Consider the following 20113-nt stretch of genomic DNA (forward strand, 5'->3'; position numbering starts at 1 on the left):
AATTTCCCAAAGTTCTATTAACCATAAAAATCATAAATATAAAGCTAACTGTACTCCTTACCCCTCATCAAGGACATTTCTCATTGTAATAGATGGAGACCATTACAGAAAACCACAACCAATCAAAATGCAGAGTTGAGACACTCAGTCCCAATGAAGACATCTTCAAAATTCTCCCATACCTAAGACTCAGGGAGCATTGCAAAACAGGGTGGTGAAGAGATGGTAACAGCCAGAGGATCAGAAAGTATGTAGTAATACTGTCTATCCTGGACATGTTAGGAACTACACCCATGAAGTCTCACCAACATGACTGCCTGGACATGAGGTGAACAAGAACAGCAGCAGACATGTCAAAGAGGATGGAGAAAGCCCACAAGACCTCAACCCCACATAAAGAACTACAGGCAACTTGAGAAACACCGAGAGTGGGAGAAATAGTATTCCTCGGTGAAAAGCATACCAACTGGTTATCTAATACAAATGGTCAGCCCCCAAACCGTGCATACAAGTAACATTATACCGATTGAACGGGTTATATTTAGGAATCATATACATATATGCATCATATGCATACATAACAATAAGTAATGAAAAATCAGGCCATGCATTTGAAAAAGAGCAAGGAGGGGTATATCAGAGGGCTTGAGGGCAGGGGAAAAAAGAGAGAAATGATATAATTATTTGTAGCATCAATAATAAAAGAAAATAATTAAATAGTTGGGCACGGTGGTACATGGCTATAACCTAGGTCTAGGGAGACAGAGAAAGAAGGATCCCAAGAGGGATGCTAGCCTGAGCCACATATGCAAAGTTTTGTCTCAAAAATCAGCTAAAAACACAGCCGACTAAGTCACTGCACAACTAGTCGACAGACTAGTGAACTATGGTTATCTACAGATTTTTAGAGCTGGGTGATATTAGCTCATGTCTTCCCAGAATATGACTCCCACCAGTAGATGTTACAGGAAAAATGAAAAGAAACAGAATATTGCAATAATAGTTTGGAAAAGTCAAGTTTGATGCTGTTGTTTCAAAATTAGTGAAGCAGAACTTGCCAACAGCACCTCAGAGGTTAGACATAACATGTTGGGTCTACCATCGAAGCACACAGTCTCATTCTGAGGGGTTGCCCAAGCAACCAAGAGAAGCACCCCCAAAGACGAAAAATCTCATCTTGCACCCCAAATTTCCCTTTAACTTGTTTAATATCACCAAGTGGCACATAGATATGAGCTCTCTCTCTCTTCTGTTTGTATCTTGAGCAACCATTCAGGCCTGCAGCAAAAGAGCCATCCTGCCTTAAATAAAATTCAAAAGGGCAGATGGAAGCTGAGAAAAAGACTGGAGCAGAAGACAGGAGTAGCTGAAATTTGGATGCAAGGGAAGTGCTGGTTAGTGTGAAGAGCAGCTGGCAGGCAAGCCTCTCATACTGGTTAGTCAAACTTGCCAGGATCTTTTCCTTACCTGAGGACACATAGGCTCTTTCAGTTGAGGCTGGCATGCCAGTGGTGAACTCTGCAAAAAACAAAAGGTGATAGGCGATTATGGGGTAGAGCAGGAGGCTAGAAGCTGGGGCCATCGCCTACAGTCCAAGTGTAAATGAGCGTGAGGAAGGATGGGCAGTGCCTGAAGACATCCAAATAAATAGTTCTCCTTTTGTGGGGGAAGAGCTTGAGATGAATTCTGCTAAGTAATTATGAGGAACCGTTTGCTCCCCCTGGGGAGGAATGAGGAAGAAAGGAGCACTTGAGAGACAGATAGTGGGTTTCTTGGAAAGGAAGAAGAAACGGGGAATCTTGAGCGTCAAAGCCACTGTCATACCAATCCAAGGCGGAATTTCTAATGCTGAAGAGTTTTGAAAATTACTGTTGTGTTCAAAAATGAAACCATGCAACATGCGGTGGATTTTTTTGTTTTTGTTTTTGTTTTTTTTTTTTGTTTTTTTTTTTTTACTTTTGTGCAAACTGGCAAACAACATCAAGTTCTAGCATAGAATTCTTAAAATTGCCAGAGTTAATCAAGATGGGAGCATTTTCATCTGATACATGTTGGCTACTCGGGACAGTAAGTGAGCTGGTACACGCCCTGAAGCAATGAAGGATAAGCGAGCATAGGAGAGAATGCCATTATCCTGAGATCTGTGAGGCTTATTTAAGAATCTAAAGTTGTCTTAAGAATGTAATAAAGGGGCAAGGGGTTACACTGTCTAAATAGCTCAGTGTGTAGTCCTAAAACTAGCTTTAGTATGTTAGATTTTTAATGTTTTTTTTTTTTGAAAGACAGTTTTGTGATACTGGCGTGATACAAAGGAATAATGATGGAAATCATTCAACTTTGACCATGTATAACTAATCAAACGGTGTCTATTCTCACCCACCCTAACCAAGACAAAAATAAGTTGAGTCTCATGTGATGCCAGGTACCTCTCGAAAGTCACTACATCTGCCTGAAAATTCTGAGAAGCTCATATGTGTTGTCATTTTGCATCTAAATCAATACACGGTTCATGGTAGAGTGGGATATGCTCATTTCCAACATGGTGGGACCAGCCTAACAGGAAAGAAGATTGAAGTGACAATATTCCTTCAACTTCTGAAATTTCTCTAGGGACAAAAGAATTTGAGAAACTAGGAGGAAAAAAAAAGCCACGTAAGATTCCAGAGTAATGGTCAAGTATCACGGATTCAAGTATCGACGACCAGAAATGTGTCTTTGCTAAGCGCTGATGTTAACCTCCTAGTGTAACTTAAGTGTAGACGGTCAATCTTTCTTCGTCAAGGATTCTAAGACTATTCGCAGAGTAAGACTGTTTTTGTGAAAAATCTAAGTTTCCTACACCAGTGTTTACACCCACTAGGAATGGCACAAAGTCAAGTAGACTTGTACATGAGGATGTAGGACTTCTCTGAAACTGTCTCATGCAGGGGGCAGTAGAGAGGATGCTCTTAGCTGAACCAAGTGCTGACACCTGTTTCTGAATCAGCAACAAGTAGCTTTATTGATTTGGGCTGTAGAAGATAAAAATTGGTCTTCTCTGGAAACAAGCAATCTTAAGAGGAACCTTTTTTTTTTCTTTTTTCTTTTCTTTTTTTTTTTTTTTTGTAAAAATCCAAGATTCCCTATAGTTGTTCTTCCATAGGCACGCCTGGAAGGACCACAATGCTGTCAAACTGTGCGCCCACACTGAGAGATGCCTCTGAAAGATACCTCCTTGCTCTGCCCTTCAGGATGCATCGATGACTTGACCACCACATCAACACTTTGCACTCACAATGCCTGACAAGGGTTGGACAAAGCCCCAAGCCCAATCCAACATCAAAATTTTCTTCATATTTATTTTTTGCACACCAAGGGACCATGACCTTCAAAGAAGATAACACACACACACACACACACACACAAGAGCCATTCTGAAAGACCTCAGAGCCGAGAACAGGTTAACCATAGCTTCCTGTTGTGATTGAATGCGGCATTAGACAAACATTCATAGAAGCAAATGGTTACACGGAGCAAATGGTTGTACACGGAGGCTACTGAAAATAACCCCCTTCCTGAATTAGATATGTATTCTGGAGATCTTTAAAACATCTTTAATGACTGTGGTTTCCGAAAAAAAAAAAACTTCCTGAATTAAATATACTTCCTGAATTAATATCGAGGAAATGCAAGCTCAGAGATTAACAAATAACCTATATATTTTTTAAAAAAAAAACAGTAGATACTTTTAAAAGATCTCCGCTATTAAGAAAAGATAACCTTATTGATTAACACAGACATCTTTTTGCCCGCTGTGTGCAGGAGTCAAGATTTAAAAACAAACAAACAACTTGTTTGTTTTTGTTGTAATCGGAAGTTTACATCCCACTTACAGATTTAAAAATCTTAAGTGCTGCAGTCGCCTTGATCGGTAGCTAAGGCGTATATTTAGGTACAAGTAAACTGGCATGTTACACTTGCAAATGTCTACTCAATGGAGTAAATAGTGAGGCTTCCGAATCATCAGGAATTCAACACTGCTGACCGACTCACACTCAGTAGACATGAGAACATAAACAACATTGTGATCTTTTTCACGTTTGGATAATTATTTTGATAAATTAAATCCAGTCTCAAATTGCAATGTCTGATAAATGTTTTCTGGAAAATGATTTCCTCATAAATATGAACACGTGACTTGTATAAGACTTTGTCACGGGCATAATGAGAACGTCAATATTCACTAAAAAACGCATGCACACGCACACATACACACATGCCGTCTGCACATTTCACATGTGTTACGTGATTCTTATTTCCCCTGCACTTCTGAGTCTCTAGTATGGCTACAAAAGTTGTGATTAGAAATGATTCTTAAAGTACACGCACTTATTTACAATGGTAAAACATGAACCTAAGAATATCTTTGAGTGTCTGAATTTCTATTGCCCATAATGTATAAGCAGCTGAGAAGTTTTCAAATTAATAAATACTGTAGAGATACTATGTATGATCTGTCATATTCTAATCATATCATTAATGTTTATCAGCTTTTATGAGCACCCTCCATAACATAACATATATGGAGAGTGACAAATTAAATATAAACCTTACTTGACTCCAGACATAGTAGTGCTGCCTTTAACCCCAGCAATTTAGTCCAGAGACAGAGACAAGGAGTTCTCCTTGAATTTCAGGCCCGTCTGGTCTACATAGCAAGTTCTATGTCAGCCATGGCTGCACAGCGAGACCCTGTCTTAAAATAAGTAAATATATAAGTAAAAATAAATAAAACCTATTTGACATTCTTTTCAGTGTGTCTCCATGATGTTCCCCAAAATCGTATTTCCCACAACACTTTGGGAGAGGGGGCAAAGGCTAAGCCTATGACGCACATGAGACAAAATGTTAAAACACTAATTGATTTTCTATTCAAACTATTTTTTTTTAATCTCTTTTGTTCTGTTTCTCTCATGGAATAGTATGGCTAAAAGTTTGATTGTTCCTATGACAGCTTGAATCTCATATTTTTTCCTCCTGTTTAAAGGAGAAAACATAAGAAAAGACACAATTGATTAGTCGTATATCTCCCATATCACCCTTTGATACGATGGCATTACTTAAATAATGTGCAGACAAACTATGTCTGTAACTCTTGTCTTTGTCCCTTTATTCTAATATTCAAACACTGTCCTAGGGTTTGTTAGCTAGGAATTAATTGTGAAATTAGGATATCTTAGAAAAAAGAGCAACCCAAATAACTAGATAAAAAAGGGCCCAGGGTGTAAGCTGAGAGAAAATGTGTGTGGCCTTTTCTCCTGCCAATACGCATTTTATAATTCACTGCTGGACGATTACAACCCGACATAGTGTTTCTGTAAAAATCAACGTTGGGCACCCACCGGCAGGGCAGGTTGCATAGGTTTACATATGTTTGCACATGCAAATTCTTTTTTTTCAATTCCCCAAAGAAGTGGAAAGGCACCAGAAAAGGGCAAAAGATAAACAAATTCTTCAAATGTAGCTTACTAAATGAGTGACTACACATATATTCTTTTCTAAGTGCTTGAGTATTTTGGCAATACTGTCACTATTCCACTGGCGTAATTGGAAAAAAAAAAAGGAACTTCTTACATTTTTGTTATTTAATTTATATCTAGGTGCTGATTTAGATAGATCTACCTCGCCACACGTGAGCAGTAGCTCATTTCTACCGGCTGAGTGGTAGACAAGACATCTGGCCAAGGGTAAATTCGCTGGGTCTATGGCATGGGGTGCCACGATCCCTGCTAATCATGTCCTTGCTAGCCCAGATTTTGTTGGGAGGACAAGGACCCGGACACAGAAAAGGAGTTAAGTCTCAAAGGGTATCTTAAAGGGAGCCGTGGAGAAGCAAATGACAAAGTGGGAGCATAACCTGCTTCTTTAGAATTTACGAAGAGCAGAGATGAAAGCATGTAGAGTAAGGGGTCTAGGAAACAGTGAGGTCTTTGCCTTCTAGAGTTTAAAGCCATCTGAGGCAGTTTAAAGGGAAAAGAAGAAGCTGTCACATGACAACACTGCTGAAAGCCTCTGAGATGGCTGGGTACAAATCCATCTCCAGAGGCCAAGATCTTCCCTACAGACTCCCCCTCTCTTTGTCTCATGCCATCCCTCCTCCCAGCTCTTGACAAGTGATTCTGCCTCAACTATCTTTGTGTGCACACAGACTCAGATGGAGAGTGAACCGCTGTGCACTAGGGAGTAAAAGCAGGTTTATGTTCCATTTCACTGTCTAGTACTTTTTTGATCCTAAAATGGTTTAATACCCATTCTAAGAATTTCATTTCTTTTCCTTTAGAGAAGGAAAATATTTTTATACAATATATTCTGATCATGTGTTTTCCCTTCCACAGATTCCTCCTAGATAGCCCACACCCTTTGAGAGGGTTCAATTAGGGTGACCAATTATCTCAGGGGCCACCTTGTACTGCTATTGGGATTCTACACTTTCTCACTTCTGATGTCTTAAATGTTAAGAGCCCACGACTGAGGAAGTAGCTCCCTTGTTTGTCTAGTGCTTGTCTACAGGTAACAGGGTCTGTTTTGTTTTGTTTTTGCTTTTAATCTCCAAAACCACTGCATTAACTATGTATATTATAGGTCTATAATCTCAACATGTCAGAGGTAGAGGCATAAGGATCACAAATAAAACATCATCCTCTACTGTGTAGGAAGTTCAAAGCTAGCCTAACGTGGGTTACAGACACTGTCAGTAAAACAAACAAGCAAAAAAGAAAATCACAAAAAAAATGCCCTATAAAATATTACCGTGAACTTTTTATTTTTGTCAGGTTAAAAAAAGAAGAGTCAATATCATAAATGCCTCTAACTTCCATTACTCAGACATAAAATTTATCAGGGCTATATATTCAAACTTGAGCACCAGACCAGGAATTGATATTAATTGGATAGCTCTTTATATTAGAAACATGAAAATAAGTATTATCAAACTTTTACTATCCCAAAATTAATAATAATGTAAAAAGACCCTATAGATTTTTTTACCAGGACTAATACAGCGATAGATTATCACTGTTTATTCCTTTAAACCAGAAGCCATGGAATAATCAACATAATCATACTATAAGCAGTGATAACACTAACTTTAATTTTATTTTGCTGTATGGTATGTATAGTCACAAGAATCCAATTTAAATGTGAGAATCATGATTCATAATCATTTATCATGTAGACATATTAAAACACATTGAACAGGACAACTTCCAAAACATGACAAAAAGCTCATCATGTTCTCAAAACAAGACAAATTATTATGCTTTCAAAAATTATGAACTAAACCAGAGTAAGGAATGAACTACTGAAATTCATGAATCCTCAAGTTTTAAATGTTGTGCTCCAATTCTGTAAGACTCCATGTGGAATGAAGTAATGATAGCCAATGCTCTGATTAACCTGTATTGATTACAAAGCAAAGTGTCATTGTACTCACTCATATACATTTTAAATGGCACTCACACTTTAACTGTCATAAGCACGGTTTCTAAAACTAGTAATTGAAACTACTTTTCCTGGTTTTTCCTTTACTCCCAATAGAGAAAAGTATCTAAAATGAAATGTAGTAGATTTGATGCCACTCTGGAACATTCTGTAGAAGGCCAGAGAAGAAAGAACAAGTACTAATCTGGATTTTCCTGGCCCTCCTCCATAACATCTATTCCATTCACTCTTTCCTGATGTATGTGTCACATGAGAACCAAGTGACAGAAGCCAACTCAGTCTCCTATGAAATTAACTGTACATTCTTTACTCTTCCTATGATGAGCTGCCATGTTGGCCTTTCTACTCCAACAGACCCTTTCATTATAATGGATAGTTTTTCATCTCTCCCAAGAAGCAGAGAAACCAGGATTGGGTTTACAAAAATGCACAATCATTTAAAGCCACAATACACAGAGTGAGGTTCTTGAAATAGCTCCTGAGAGCTCCAAGGTTTGAAGAAGCATTCCTAGGTTATCATCAGCCCCTAGACATGACCCTCAGAGCTCCTGCTACTGAGTAACAGAAGACACAGCTAGCAGCTGTCACCTTCTGATTTCCTAGAAGACCTGGAGGAGGTTGTTAGTTGGCAGGTAGTACTTCCCACTTCTGAGTCCTTCATTTGTTTAGCCAATCCTCCTTGGAACGGCTCTCAGCTCAGTGAGAAACCATTGCAAAGAAGGAAATTCATTGCCTCTAAGGTGTTTTTAAATTTCAAAATTAATAGCCCTAAAAGGTCAATGTGTCTAACACTCTATTAGTTTGACATAATCACTTAAAAATGTATCTTGGAACATAAAACTTGTCAGGACTTGCTTAAAAATAAAGTAGATCATTCATTCATGTGTTTGTATACATTATACATATACATATATAATACAAATATACTTATTGTACCTATATATAACATATATATGTGTGTGTGTATGTGTAATATGTATTCTATAACTGTGTAATATACATATTTCATCTATATCATCACATGAAATGAAGACCTTGACATAGAACACAAAAGATGCCAATGTTTGTCTTCCTTTCTCATGTTTCTCCCTTGTTCTTGATAAGACTTCACTCATTATCACACGTCTCCATCCCTCCTGTCACAGACTGAGAAAACAGAGGGTAGCGGGTGTCTTACCGTTGGACTCAACAATGGTGATGTTGGCAGAGGCACTGTCATTTCCTAACTTGCTGATCACTTTGCACATATACTCTCCAGAGTCAGCCAGGGATGCTTTGTTAATTCGAAGCTCTGACTTCCTGTGAGACAGAGACCAGAGCAGTGTAAGCGAATGGCAGAAACCTAGTCTGTATGATATTTATCTGTATGATAAATACACTTTTCTGGGTTCAGAATTTTCAAACTCTCCCATCCTACCCTATGCATACAACGTTAAACTATCACTTGCTATCACGTCAGTTCAGACATAGGCTTCAGCCAGACCAAACCTTGCCTCTGAAATCATAAGTTTATCACACAGGTAGTTAAAGTTGGTCCTTTCTGACTTTGCTCGTTGTTCTCGGCCATCATGTACAGCCAATCATGTTATGCCTTGGAGTTCTTTAAGATTTGCTGGTACACTTTCTTTCCTCCCTCCCTTGTGTGTATCCTCACCCTGAGAACATATATACAAGTAGCATTACATGGACTAACCAGGTTACAGTCAGGAATATATATGTTTATAAATATATATATGCATCCTGTAGTAATTAATGAAAACAGGAGGGAATGAATGTGAAGGAGGATAGGAAGGAGTAAATGGTGTTTAGGGTTTGGGAGAAGAAAATGTCATAACTAAATTATAATCTCAAATGTTAAAAGAAAAAAAGGCTTAAGAAGAGAAAAAATGTTTAAAATGTTTGCCTAAAAGCCTAATAGATTTAACTCGATATCTATGGTAGATAAGAATGTTCTGCACTTCTCAGCTGAGGAACATTCAGAAATGTAATCACTTCCATAGGGTAAATGTATCATCCTAAGAAACAAGAAGAAACAAGAGGTATCATCCCTGAAGATTGCCATTGCCAGGCACAAAGTACCGCACACATTGTTCTTAACACTGGAATAAATGTTCCTGCTACAGCAGTACACTTTTATAGCCTTCTGAACATTAAATCAATATTCACCATTTCTTTAATGTGGATGTCATTGTGATGTGTACTTCTGTCTCTTTTACTGTTGCTCATGGCCTGTAATTTAAGCTGTCTATGGGTTACAAAAGCTCAGTGCTAACAGGATTAGCTAAGCGTTTGCAAAGGACTTTCTGCTGTGAAAGTTTGGGAGCTTCTCACAGTAGCTCAGGCTGGCCTGAAACTCAGCAGAGAAAAGAAATAGCTTGAATAACGTCTTGCCTCAGTGTGGTGGTCTGAATAGGTATGGCCCCTATAGACTCATGTGTTGGAATGCTTGGCCCAAAGGGAGCGGCATTATCAGGGGATATGGCCTTGTTGTAGGAGATGTGGCCTCGCTGAAGGCTGTGTGTCACTGTGGAGGCGGGCTTTGAGGTTATAAATGCTCAAGTTGGCCGGTGTGACTCAATCTCCTTCTGCTGCCCGCAGAGCAAGACATAGAATCCTTAGCTCCTCTAACAGGATGTCTGCCTGTTCATGCCATGCTTTCTGCCATGATGATAATAGACTAAACTTCTGAGATGTAAGCCAGCCCCAATTACATGTTTTCTTTTATAAGAGTTGCACTGGTCATGGTGTCTCTTCACAGCAATAAAACCCTAATCAAGACACTCAGTCTCCCAAGTCATGGGCTTATAGGCATGAGCCATCACTGGAAGCTTACACCAACTGTTAAAGCTTTATTCTAGCTTAACATCCGGGAGTCATGCCTTATAGTAAGGACAATGGGGACAAAAGAGGACAGGAAGAGAAGGTGGCAATATTTGCAGTTGCTTTCATACTTTGCTGTTTTCTCCATTCTTTTTGGTCTTCTTGCCATGTGCTATAATCATCAGGTAGAAACTCTGGTTCCAAATTTCATTCCTCCTTCTCTCTAGACTGGAAGGTAGCAGCATCCACAATTCCACACTCACACCTCATGGTCTTGTGTCTCTGATAGGTCATATTTTGCCCCCACATAGGGTACCTTGTGCTTCTACCTTAATGATCTTAGCTGACCTTCAAAGGCTGTCTTCAGTGCCAAGCCCCTGGTCAAGCTTTACACTTGGTCAGATCATGCAAGTGAAGCTTCTCTCTCCATATCTAGATTCCAGTCACCTCTATTAACACTGTGATAACCTTTTTCATTCCAGTTCTCTCACTATGTCTCCTGCCCAGATGCACCACATACACTTCAGACCAGACAGTCTATAATCTTAAATTCAGACCAGACAGTCTATAATCTTAAACTACCTGTGTCTTCAACACACTGTGCTATTCCTGATATGTCCTCGAGCAATACTGGGTACACGTATGAATGGATCAAGAAGTGTGTGGATGTTCCTATTTATGTAATCACAGGACCTAACATCCCTAATGCAGACAGCAGGAAGTCAGATGCGATGTAAAAGGGGTAGTGACAGTTTTAGGTGGTACAGGCCCCAGGCAGCCATGGCCAGGGCAATTCATTGGCTGAAAAGTTACCTCTATTAGTTGTAATGCCCAACAAAGCAACAGTAAAATTTACCCAGGTGTGGGTGGGGGTGGGGGACAGGGGAATCCTGACAAATGGGTTCTATTCTCAAAAACCTTGGAAAACATTAAAGCCCCACCCACCCCACCCCCTTCAAGCTTCTCAGAACTTTCAATATTACTAAGAGACTCTGATTGTCCAGTAAAATCTCTCAACCTAGCCAATCTCCTTTCTTTCACATAGCACACCCATGCATACTTTTGAAAAATAACGGTCCACAGAAGAAACTGTCCGAAAGATTTACTCATAACAGTTTTGTATATCGAAGTAACCGTACCAGCCAGGACTGTATGGGGAATAGCCATGCATTAACCACAGAGGCTATTCAAAGAAAAAGTTTCCCTAAAGTACCTCTGAAAAGTAACATAAGTAGATGGATACTTCAAGCTAATAAGAGCTTCTGACACTATAAAAATGTAACAATATTAGAACACCACTTCTCACATTCTTCTGATGCTGGGCCAGGCTTTGGGATACTCAAATACACATTTTCTAATGAATTATCAGTTTCATATATCCTTGGCCTATCTGTGATAAGTTTGCTTTGTGGTAGATACCCTGTAATCATAAACATTGTAATAAGATTTTTTTCACCTAAAAATACAGCAAAGTTTTTGAAAGAATTTTGATGTTTGCTTTGTGAAATAACAAGTGGTAACAACAAATTATGAAGCATATTAGAAAATATCCTTGCTGGCCAGTGGTGGCGCATGCCTTTAATCCCAGCACTTGGGAGGCAGAGGCAGGTGGATTTCTGAGTTTGAGGCCAGCCTGGTCTACAGAGTGAGTTTCAGGACAGCCAGCGCTATACAGAGAAATCATGTCTCGAAAAACAAAAAACAAAACAAAAAAAAAACAAAAAAAAAAAAGAAAAGAAAAAGAAAATATCCTCATCTTCTATATCAGAGGAAGAATTAATTCCTAAAATTAAAAAAAAAAAAAAAACAAACCAGGGACTTTTTATTTTAAGGCCCAAAATTCTGGAAATCAATTAGAGCAATATTCCAAGACTGTACAACAACCAAAAATCCCCAATCTTCCCAATTTATAAATTTAGGAACAATCTTATCCTGGTATATAAAGACCTCTTTCATGACCCTGTACAATTTAGTATTTTAACTATTGAACTGGATTGAACTATAAGATACAAGATAATTAAATTTCCAGTTGGCATAATCTTTAAAATGATACTTCTAAAAGGCCTGGGCCATGCTTCCTGGAAGATAAACCCAAGTAATATAATCAAATGCTATGAAGGACAGAGGGATTGTGTGTGTGTGTGTGTGTGTGTGTGTGTGTGTGTGTGTGTGTGTGTACACTCTTCTGTGTTCAGAAAAAAATATTCCACTAAACAATGGAAAATAGGTCTCTTTATATAAGTACTTCTTGGTAGTTTCACACAAGCCTCAGGGGTACATTTCCAAGCCAGGCGTTAGATATGGCCATTCAGTCACTTCTGTAGAGAACATCCCTGGGAATCTAGCATAGAACATCAATGGTCCAATACCAAGCTCAGCTTCATCAAGACATGTAACAGATACAATCAGACTCAGAAACTGGTATAGAAATATACACGAAGCAAAGGTTTCTTTAACATCAGCCTTTTAAAGAAGCTATTTCTTTAAAACTGAGAAAGGAATGAAGAAAAATTGTCTACTCTTGGGTTAAATTCATGCTCATGCAGAATACAAATCAAGTTGGCTAGACATTCTAGTACACTGTGAACTGGCTGTGTCATAGCTGGAACACTGAAATATATTTTGGAATGACAGCCAATGAACAATACCATTAACTTGGGGACTTTGGAAGAAGGGGACTATAACTGGAGAGAGTCTAGAAATCCTAACAAGAGAAAGGATTCTGTTAAAGAAACAAGTCCCACAAGGAAGCACTTCTGAATGTCACATGGGCAACTATTAAGTAGTTCACCTGACTGCTCCTGGGAAAAGAAGTGACTTGAGAATGACCAAGTGTCCTATGAAAACTGAGCATCACAGGGAAAAGAGGAAAAACACAAGGTGGCCTTACAAGGGAGAATCAGGATGATCCAGAACTAGATAGAGAATCTAGGAAAGAGTTAGGTTTTCTCAGGGGAGAGTCAAGACTGGAATCCATTTGCCAAACAAACTCTTACAAAAGTATCCATTTGTGCAGCTCATGAGTGTGTGCGTGTGTGTGTGTGTGTGTGTGTATGCATGTATGCATGTCTTAAATTCTGATTTAAATGTCAACCTGCTTTCTGTGAGAAGGATGCAGAAGGAGAAGAGGCATTTCTTACACAATAGGACCAGACACTCATATTGAATGTGAACATAAACCACACAAAATGACTTCCAATGGCCTGCCCAAGTGCTTCAATAGCTAAGAAAGGGACTGTATATAAACTTTTATGATATATAGTTCTTTATCCAAAATATGATATGGCTACTGAAAACAATAGAATACCATCCATCCATCCACCCACCTACCCACCCACTCATCCATCCATCCCTCCATCCATCCATCCATCTCTCTGTGTGTGGAGGGATGCTTTTCCCACCACTCATGTGAAAGCCAGAGGACAATCTGTGGTAGTTGGTTCTCCCCTTCTGCCTTTATATGGGTTCTTGGGGTCGATCACAGGTCAGCAGGCTTGGTGGCAAGCACCTTTTTGCCTGCTGAGCCATCTCACCAGCCCCAAGGCAGATTATTTGTAAAAATCTTCAAAAGAGTTTTGAATAAGCAAAGCCACTTCCAAACCAAATGAAAATATGAGCTGAAAAGAAAAGCTGAAGCAAAATGAGGGTCAAATAAACATGTATGAACCAGACAAGAAATACAAGTTTGTCTTTTAATAAGGCTAATCCAGAGCAGATATTTCAGTGAGGCCAAATCTGACATGCCAAACACCTTCATCTACTTTTCTTGATCCAAATCACCCACCAGGCACAGACAACAGGAAGAGAAGGATAAACAGATACACAACACAGAGTGGTTTTCATCTCTTTCAATTGGTCCCACACGTGGCTTTACCAGATCAAACAAACAGCAGTTTAAACTCACAGGGAGAACACGCAGGAAAGTTGTTTCTTAAGAGGAGACAGGGTTCAAGGGGGAGGTTAGTTTACACAATGAAAGGGACTATATATTGCTGTGAAATCTTTTCATAACACTAAGGGATTAAAGGAAAATTTTGGCTGCCATGTGCAATCTAGATAAAAGAAGGAAGAAAGCCTAGACTAAGGACTGAAGGAGTCAACATTTGACATAAACAGACTCCCAGGGAAATCCTACACCTCAAATGAAAATTCCCCTCTGCTTAGCTGTTCACAGTAGAAGATTAAGTTTAAGTCATGTGACCAGATAACCATTGAAACATATTCCTAGTCATGAGGTCTAGATAACAAGTATTATATATTTTTGAACATGAAAATAACAAGAGGTCATAGACTGAACTAATGCCAACATTCATATTCTGACGTCATATAACAGTCATAGGTAGCTATGAAATAACATTAACATTAGAGACTGGCCTATTTAAATTCTAGGTTTATTTACTAACATTAAAACTAACAGAAAGAAACTGACATAAATTCATTCTTGATGGTGACTGTTTTTTAAACAATGTAATAATAATGTTCATTCTACTTGTTTATAGGATAAATAGGATAATAGACTAATTAGCATTTTGCTAATGTTAAATTTAGGTTTTTGTTAGCTACTCCAAAATCTGACAACACTATTTTTAAAGAGCTTCAGAAATGACAAGTCATCTGATTGTGAAAAACAATCAGCTGATCTTCTCCTAAGCGGCCGCCTACTCTACACAAAGCAGGTCTTATTTTAGCTCAAATATATGAACTTTGTGTGTGTGTGTGTGCCAAGGGTAATTTACAATCGCATGGCTTGAATAAATTTTTCCCCATTTACTTCTCTGCAATGAGGCTAGAATTAAGTGAGTGATTTCTGAACATTGGCCTTTCTGATGTGGTGGGAAATATATTAGTATGTAGACAGTGCTTAGAGCTGTCTGGCCCTATGCAGACAACATGAACATGCCTTTCTGAATGCTAATGGTACGTTACATGTTACTCAAGCAGACAACTGATTAAGCTTTTAAGCGCACATGTGTCCTCTTTAGAAAGACACGTGTGTTTGTCTCCTCACATTTTGGGGTTGTTTTTTTTTTTCCACCTTATTTACTCAATTTACTAGCCTCTTTACACATATGAGATGGAACATGCATGCTCTTCAAAAACCTTCTGCTCTCCATTCACCCCAAATCAACCTGACCCCTGACTCATTCCATTCATTTCAGCACACAGTCTGAAATTCCCATGTTTTATTAGGATTAAATCAGATCATCTTTATACAAATTCAGGACTGCCGACGCACAAAGATGAGCCCACTTACCTCTTTGATTTGGTTATGTTGCTGGCATAAAGCCATTATAAACTCTTAACTACTACTGCTGTTGTTAGGCCAGTTCGCAGCTATGAATGAAAGGCCACCTGCCATGTATATACATTTTATATATATATATATATATATATATATATAATTGGACTTAATTTGTCCAATTGATGAAATTGGGACAGCAAATCCTGTTCAATCCAGTATCTAACAAGTAGTTTTTCTTGTCTTAACCTCCATAATCATAATCATCTTTCCAACTCTTCCGCTGTTTCTCATTTCCCCATGATTCCTACTTTCAAAGACAGAGTGTAGTGTAAGAAATTTTAAAAAAATGTTTTTTTTTCTGAGCTTTTTGCAAGTTCCACAACTCTAGGTAAAGCATAATACATTTGACCCTCAATTTTTCTTTCCATTTTTTTTTCAGTTTGTTTCTAGACAGGATCATGGTATGTAGATTAGCTGGCTTCAAACATGTAGCTATCTTGCTAACTCAGCCTTTCAAGTCTGGGGTTACAGGTGTGCACTAGATTTGACTCTTAGTTTTCCAACCTACAAAATTAGCCATCACACACCAACTACACAACTGTTTTTTACTGTATGTTGGAATGCTGTTGTTTTTTCTTTTTCTTTTTTTTAATGGAATGGGGGTTAGAAAAGTTTTCTCTGTGTGGTCCCCATTGCCCTGGAACTTGATCCGTAGACCGCTTTGGCCTTGAGCTCACAATCTGCCTGCCTCTGCCTCCCAAGAGCTGGGATTAAAGGTGTGTGCTAACAACTACTCAGTACCACTGTTGTTTCTAAGTAACATTATGTCAAAAAAAATTTTTTTAGGTGTTTTGGCTGTTGATATTATAATCTTTGAAATACCACCTTCTGTACAATGTGATATGCACCTTCTTGTCTCAACAATTAACATATTCCCAAATCAACAGATCTTGCTGATTTGATTAGTAATAAGAGAAAATGGTACAATTAATAAAGCCATGAGAACTAGGAAAAGGTCCCTAATTATTGTCATCGGAGTAATTAAACAGTTTGCTAACATTCTCTTTAGAGCCATTTTGTTCTGCCTCGTTCATGAGTATGTGGCACAAAGAGAGGATGGGGGTTGGTTTCCTCTGCTGTTGCTGAGTTATCAAACCTGCCTCTTCAGGAGTCTTCTCAGACGTGGGTGAATAAAACCTCTCAGAGATGAGAATCACATTAAAGGAGTCATGTCGATTAATGAATGGCTTAGAAGCAAATATGTAACAGGTTACTCCCTTCCCTGATTTCCTCAAAATGGATTTGAATCCTTGTGGAAGGGATTCTTAAAGAAGGAAATAGATTAAGAGAAAGACTGTTGGGATAGAAGTCTCCTTCACTCAGAGGTGACATCTAGCAGAGCCACTGAGGTATCACGACTGTCATGTCCTGCTTCAAACACGGTCATGCTCACGGAGGAAGAAAACATAAGGTTCTTTGCTCCGAAAGATGACTGCATTGTCTAAATCTGCTATAATGTCGATGAACCTTGATAGAATTGTTAGCTAAAAATTCTTATTATACAACAGTTATGTGTGTTGACCCTTTGTTTGAAAAATAGTCAAAACTCAACATTACAGCATAAATCTAGGTAATTGTGGAGCTTTATAATGAAGTTGGCATTTCAATTGCATACGACATCCACACTAAACCATCACTTGTTTTATATTAAGGAGACTGAATCTCATACTCCTTGAATATTACTGTACCTACCACTAATCCCTTCTTCTTTCTTCCCTCCCGACCCCATCCGACTTCTTACAGCTTTCCCTTCAAGTCCCCTTTCTTCATCCAAAAGTTGTTAGAATCATAAATTCCCAAATTCTTTTCTATCTGATATGACAATCTCCGACTCTACAATCAAAAATCTTTCCACTCATCACATATCCTGTTATGACAGTAAATTCACAACTAGGGTCTTCATAATTTTCTGTCCTATATTGTCCTATTGCTACTGGCATGTATTCTATGACTAAAGGCACCTACTTACCCAGGCTTCTTCTGTATCTTGATGTTTTGTGGTTTATTTTTTCGGTTCAGCTCATTCCCGTTCTTGAACCATTTGAATCTGAGTGAGGAGTACTCAGAGCTGGTTTCACACCGAAGCACTAGCTTGGAGCCTGCAGCAGACTCCTGGCTTTTCATCTCTTTCAATCTGGGAGGCAACGCTGGAAAAAGAAAGGAGAGAAGGAGCCGTGATCACCAAGCATTTCAAAAGGAAACATATGTATGTTGAATGAGCCTGATCAGTTACCATTACCAGTTTCACCAACCAAGGCCATGTATATGTGTATGTGTATATATGTACATATGAACATACATACATACATACATGAATTTAAAAGAGTGGATCAAAATGGGTTCCAACAATTAGAAGAAAAATAAAATGCTCAAATTAAAAACAAAACAAAACAAAACAACAAACTCAGCATAAAAAAGAGGTAGGTATGGAACCTGGATGAAAAACTCATTCCTAAAATCATGTTCTTAGCAGCTACTTCCTTGATTTCATAAAACCAGTGCTACGAGAGGCATGGAGGCACGCTTTGTCTTCAGAGCACCTTCATGGCCCCATATCACACATTAGCCTAACCCTGTAGGAAGGCACTGGAGTACCATATCCATTTTTCCGTAAATAGTTTTTATAAATTACTGACTTGAAAGTAAACACTGAGTTAAGTCTATATTTTTTCCTACTTGGTTCTGACATCTGTAGAAACTAGCATCAGGCCCACCTCACTAAGTGTCACAGGTATCCTCCAAAGCTGCACTCTGCAAGATTCGAAGTCCTTCAATATCACTCCTGATTAGGCCTGAGGTGACTATCCCATAGATATGACTGTCCATTCACATATGACCACCTCTACCACACCCTGGGCACTGCACATACTTAACATTTCCAAATCTTCAGAACAGAAGCTGTGAATATTACACAATTATGCTTTCATTTTTGCAGGATCCTTTACATTATCCTGAAAAGTATACATATCATTTTGATTTATACAAAGCCCCGTATGTGCTAGAATATGTATAGATTAAAAATCGTATGGTGATGATTATGTTATAAAGCAGCATAAATATGAAAACAGATGACCAAGAAGCTGAGTGATGGCTTGTCATAAAAGACTACAGGGTATACTTGAGTTTTTATAATAAAACATTTTTAACTAAAGAAGAAAAAGATGGCTTTTTATCTACACGCACAAACTTATTTAATGATCAACCAACCCAGAACCCAAGATCTCAACAGCTCATAGTTTCCTGCTGAGTCTTGCAAAGGCCAGCAACAAAGTCTACTTTTCTGCTCAGTTCAGGAATTAACAGGAAATCCCAGAAAACAAACCAAGTAAATGAGATTCTGCCTCACTGACCCAGGGCATAATTACTCCCTGGGTAAGGACCCTGAGTCCAGGGACACAATCAAGGTTGCCTTACACAGGAACAGGAAGTGGATACCTTGTCTACTCAGGCTATTTGTTTTTCTACAACTTGGCCCTTATGAGCCAAACCCCCAAACTGTCAGAAGTGAGCCCAGGAATTAAAAGCTCAAACCTTTGAATGCTGCAATTATTTAGTGGTACCGCCTCTAGGTACACACCCCCTCATTTATTTGATGGCTGGTAAAGCAGCAGGAACATACTGTGGCAGACATAGGAGCAGGTTAGGAAACTTACCCAGCTGCACCCAGCTTTCAGTACTTGACATTACATCTATCTTGTTTCCCCCACCAACCAGCACCCATTTTTCTAAATCAATCCTCCCTCCCTCTCTCTCCCTCTCTCCCTCCCTCCCTCCCTCTCTCTCTCTCTCTCTCTCCCCCCGTCCCCCCCCCCCCCGCCTGTTCTTTCTCTGACAGCTTCAAAGTAAGACTTGCTTTCACGGAGCTTTTACTTTTGAGATATGGTTCATGGTGCTGCTTTGGAAGTTTTAAAAACACTAAATTCTAATATTTCTGACAAGCCCCTGTGTTTGTCTCCATTAGCTTCTTCAAGGTCATTTCTAATTATCTGACTCTGCTGAAAGGTTTAGAAGAAACCAACAGGAGAGAGCCAAATGGCATCAAAGAAACTAGTTTGCATATATTAAGAAGAATAAATTGTTGCATGTATATATCTAAAAGAAAGATTGTATGATTTGCAGCTGGATTTTAATTTAAAGTTGAAACTCTACCAAAATTCTCAAGGTCTAGTCCTTTGCTTTAATAAACAAAATGTCGCATATAGTTAGATACACTTAAACCTAGCAAGTCTGTTTTCTGTCTTCTAACCACTCCAGGTATTTACTCACTGAGTCTGAACACAAGTCTGAACCCAAACTATAAGACTGTTATCTTATTTGCATTAGTATTTTCTCATGGAATGTCAAATTTTTCCCTCCCTTCCCCTTATCCTTTTCTCTACCATCTCTTTCTTCCATTCCTTTCCTTTTCTTTCCTTTCCTTTTTCCTTTCCTTTCCTTTTTCCTTTCCTTTCCTCCCTCCCTCCCTCTTTCTTTCTTTCTTTCTTTCTTTCTTTCTTTCTTTCTTTCTTTCTT

At 38.7% G+C, this 20113-nt stretch overlaps 1 protein-coding gene across 5 annotated transcripts in view; it reads right to left on the minus strand.

The window, feature by feature from the left end:
• Nrg1 (neuregulin 1) overlaps positions 1-20113 on the minus strand; it is a 1037838-nt gene that overhangs the window by 135897 nt on the left and 881828 nt on the right. For all 5 annotated transcript variants that reach the window (XM_028768307.1, XM_028768301.1, XM_028768308.1 and 2 more), the window contains exons 2-4: positions 17571-17748; positions 8657-8778; positions 1468-1518 (exon numbers count right to left, since the gene is read on the minus strand). In XM_028768307.1, coding sequence (XP_028624140.1) covers positions 1468-1518; positions 8657-8778; positions 17571-17748 — 351 coding nt within the window. The remainder of the gene's footprint in view (positions 1-1467; positions 1519-8656; positions 8779-17570; positions 17749-20113) is intronic.

This window comes from Grammomys surdaster, unplaced genomic scaffold, assembly GCF_004785775.1.
Source record: "Grammomys surdaster isolate TR1022 unplaced genomic scaffold, NIH_TR_1.0 185, whole genome shotgun sequence".
NCBI lineage: Eukaryota > Metazoa > Chordata > Mammalia > Rodentia > Muridae > Grammomys > Grammomys surdaster.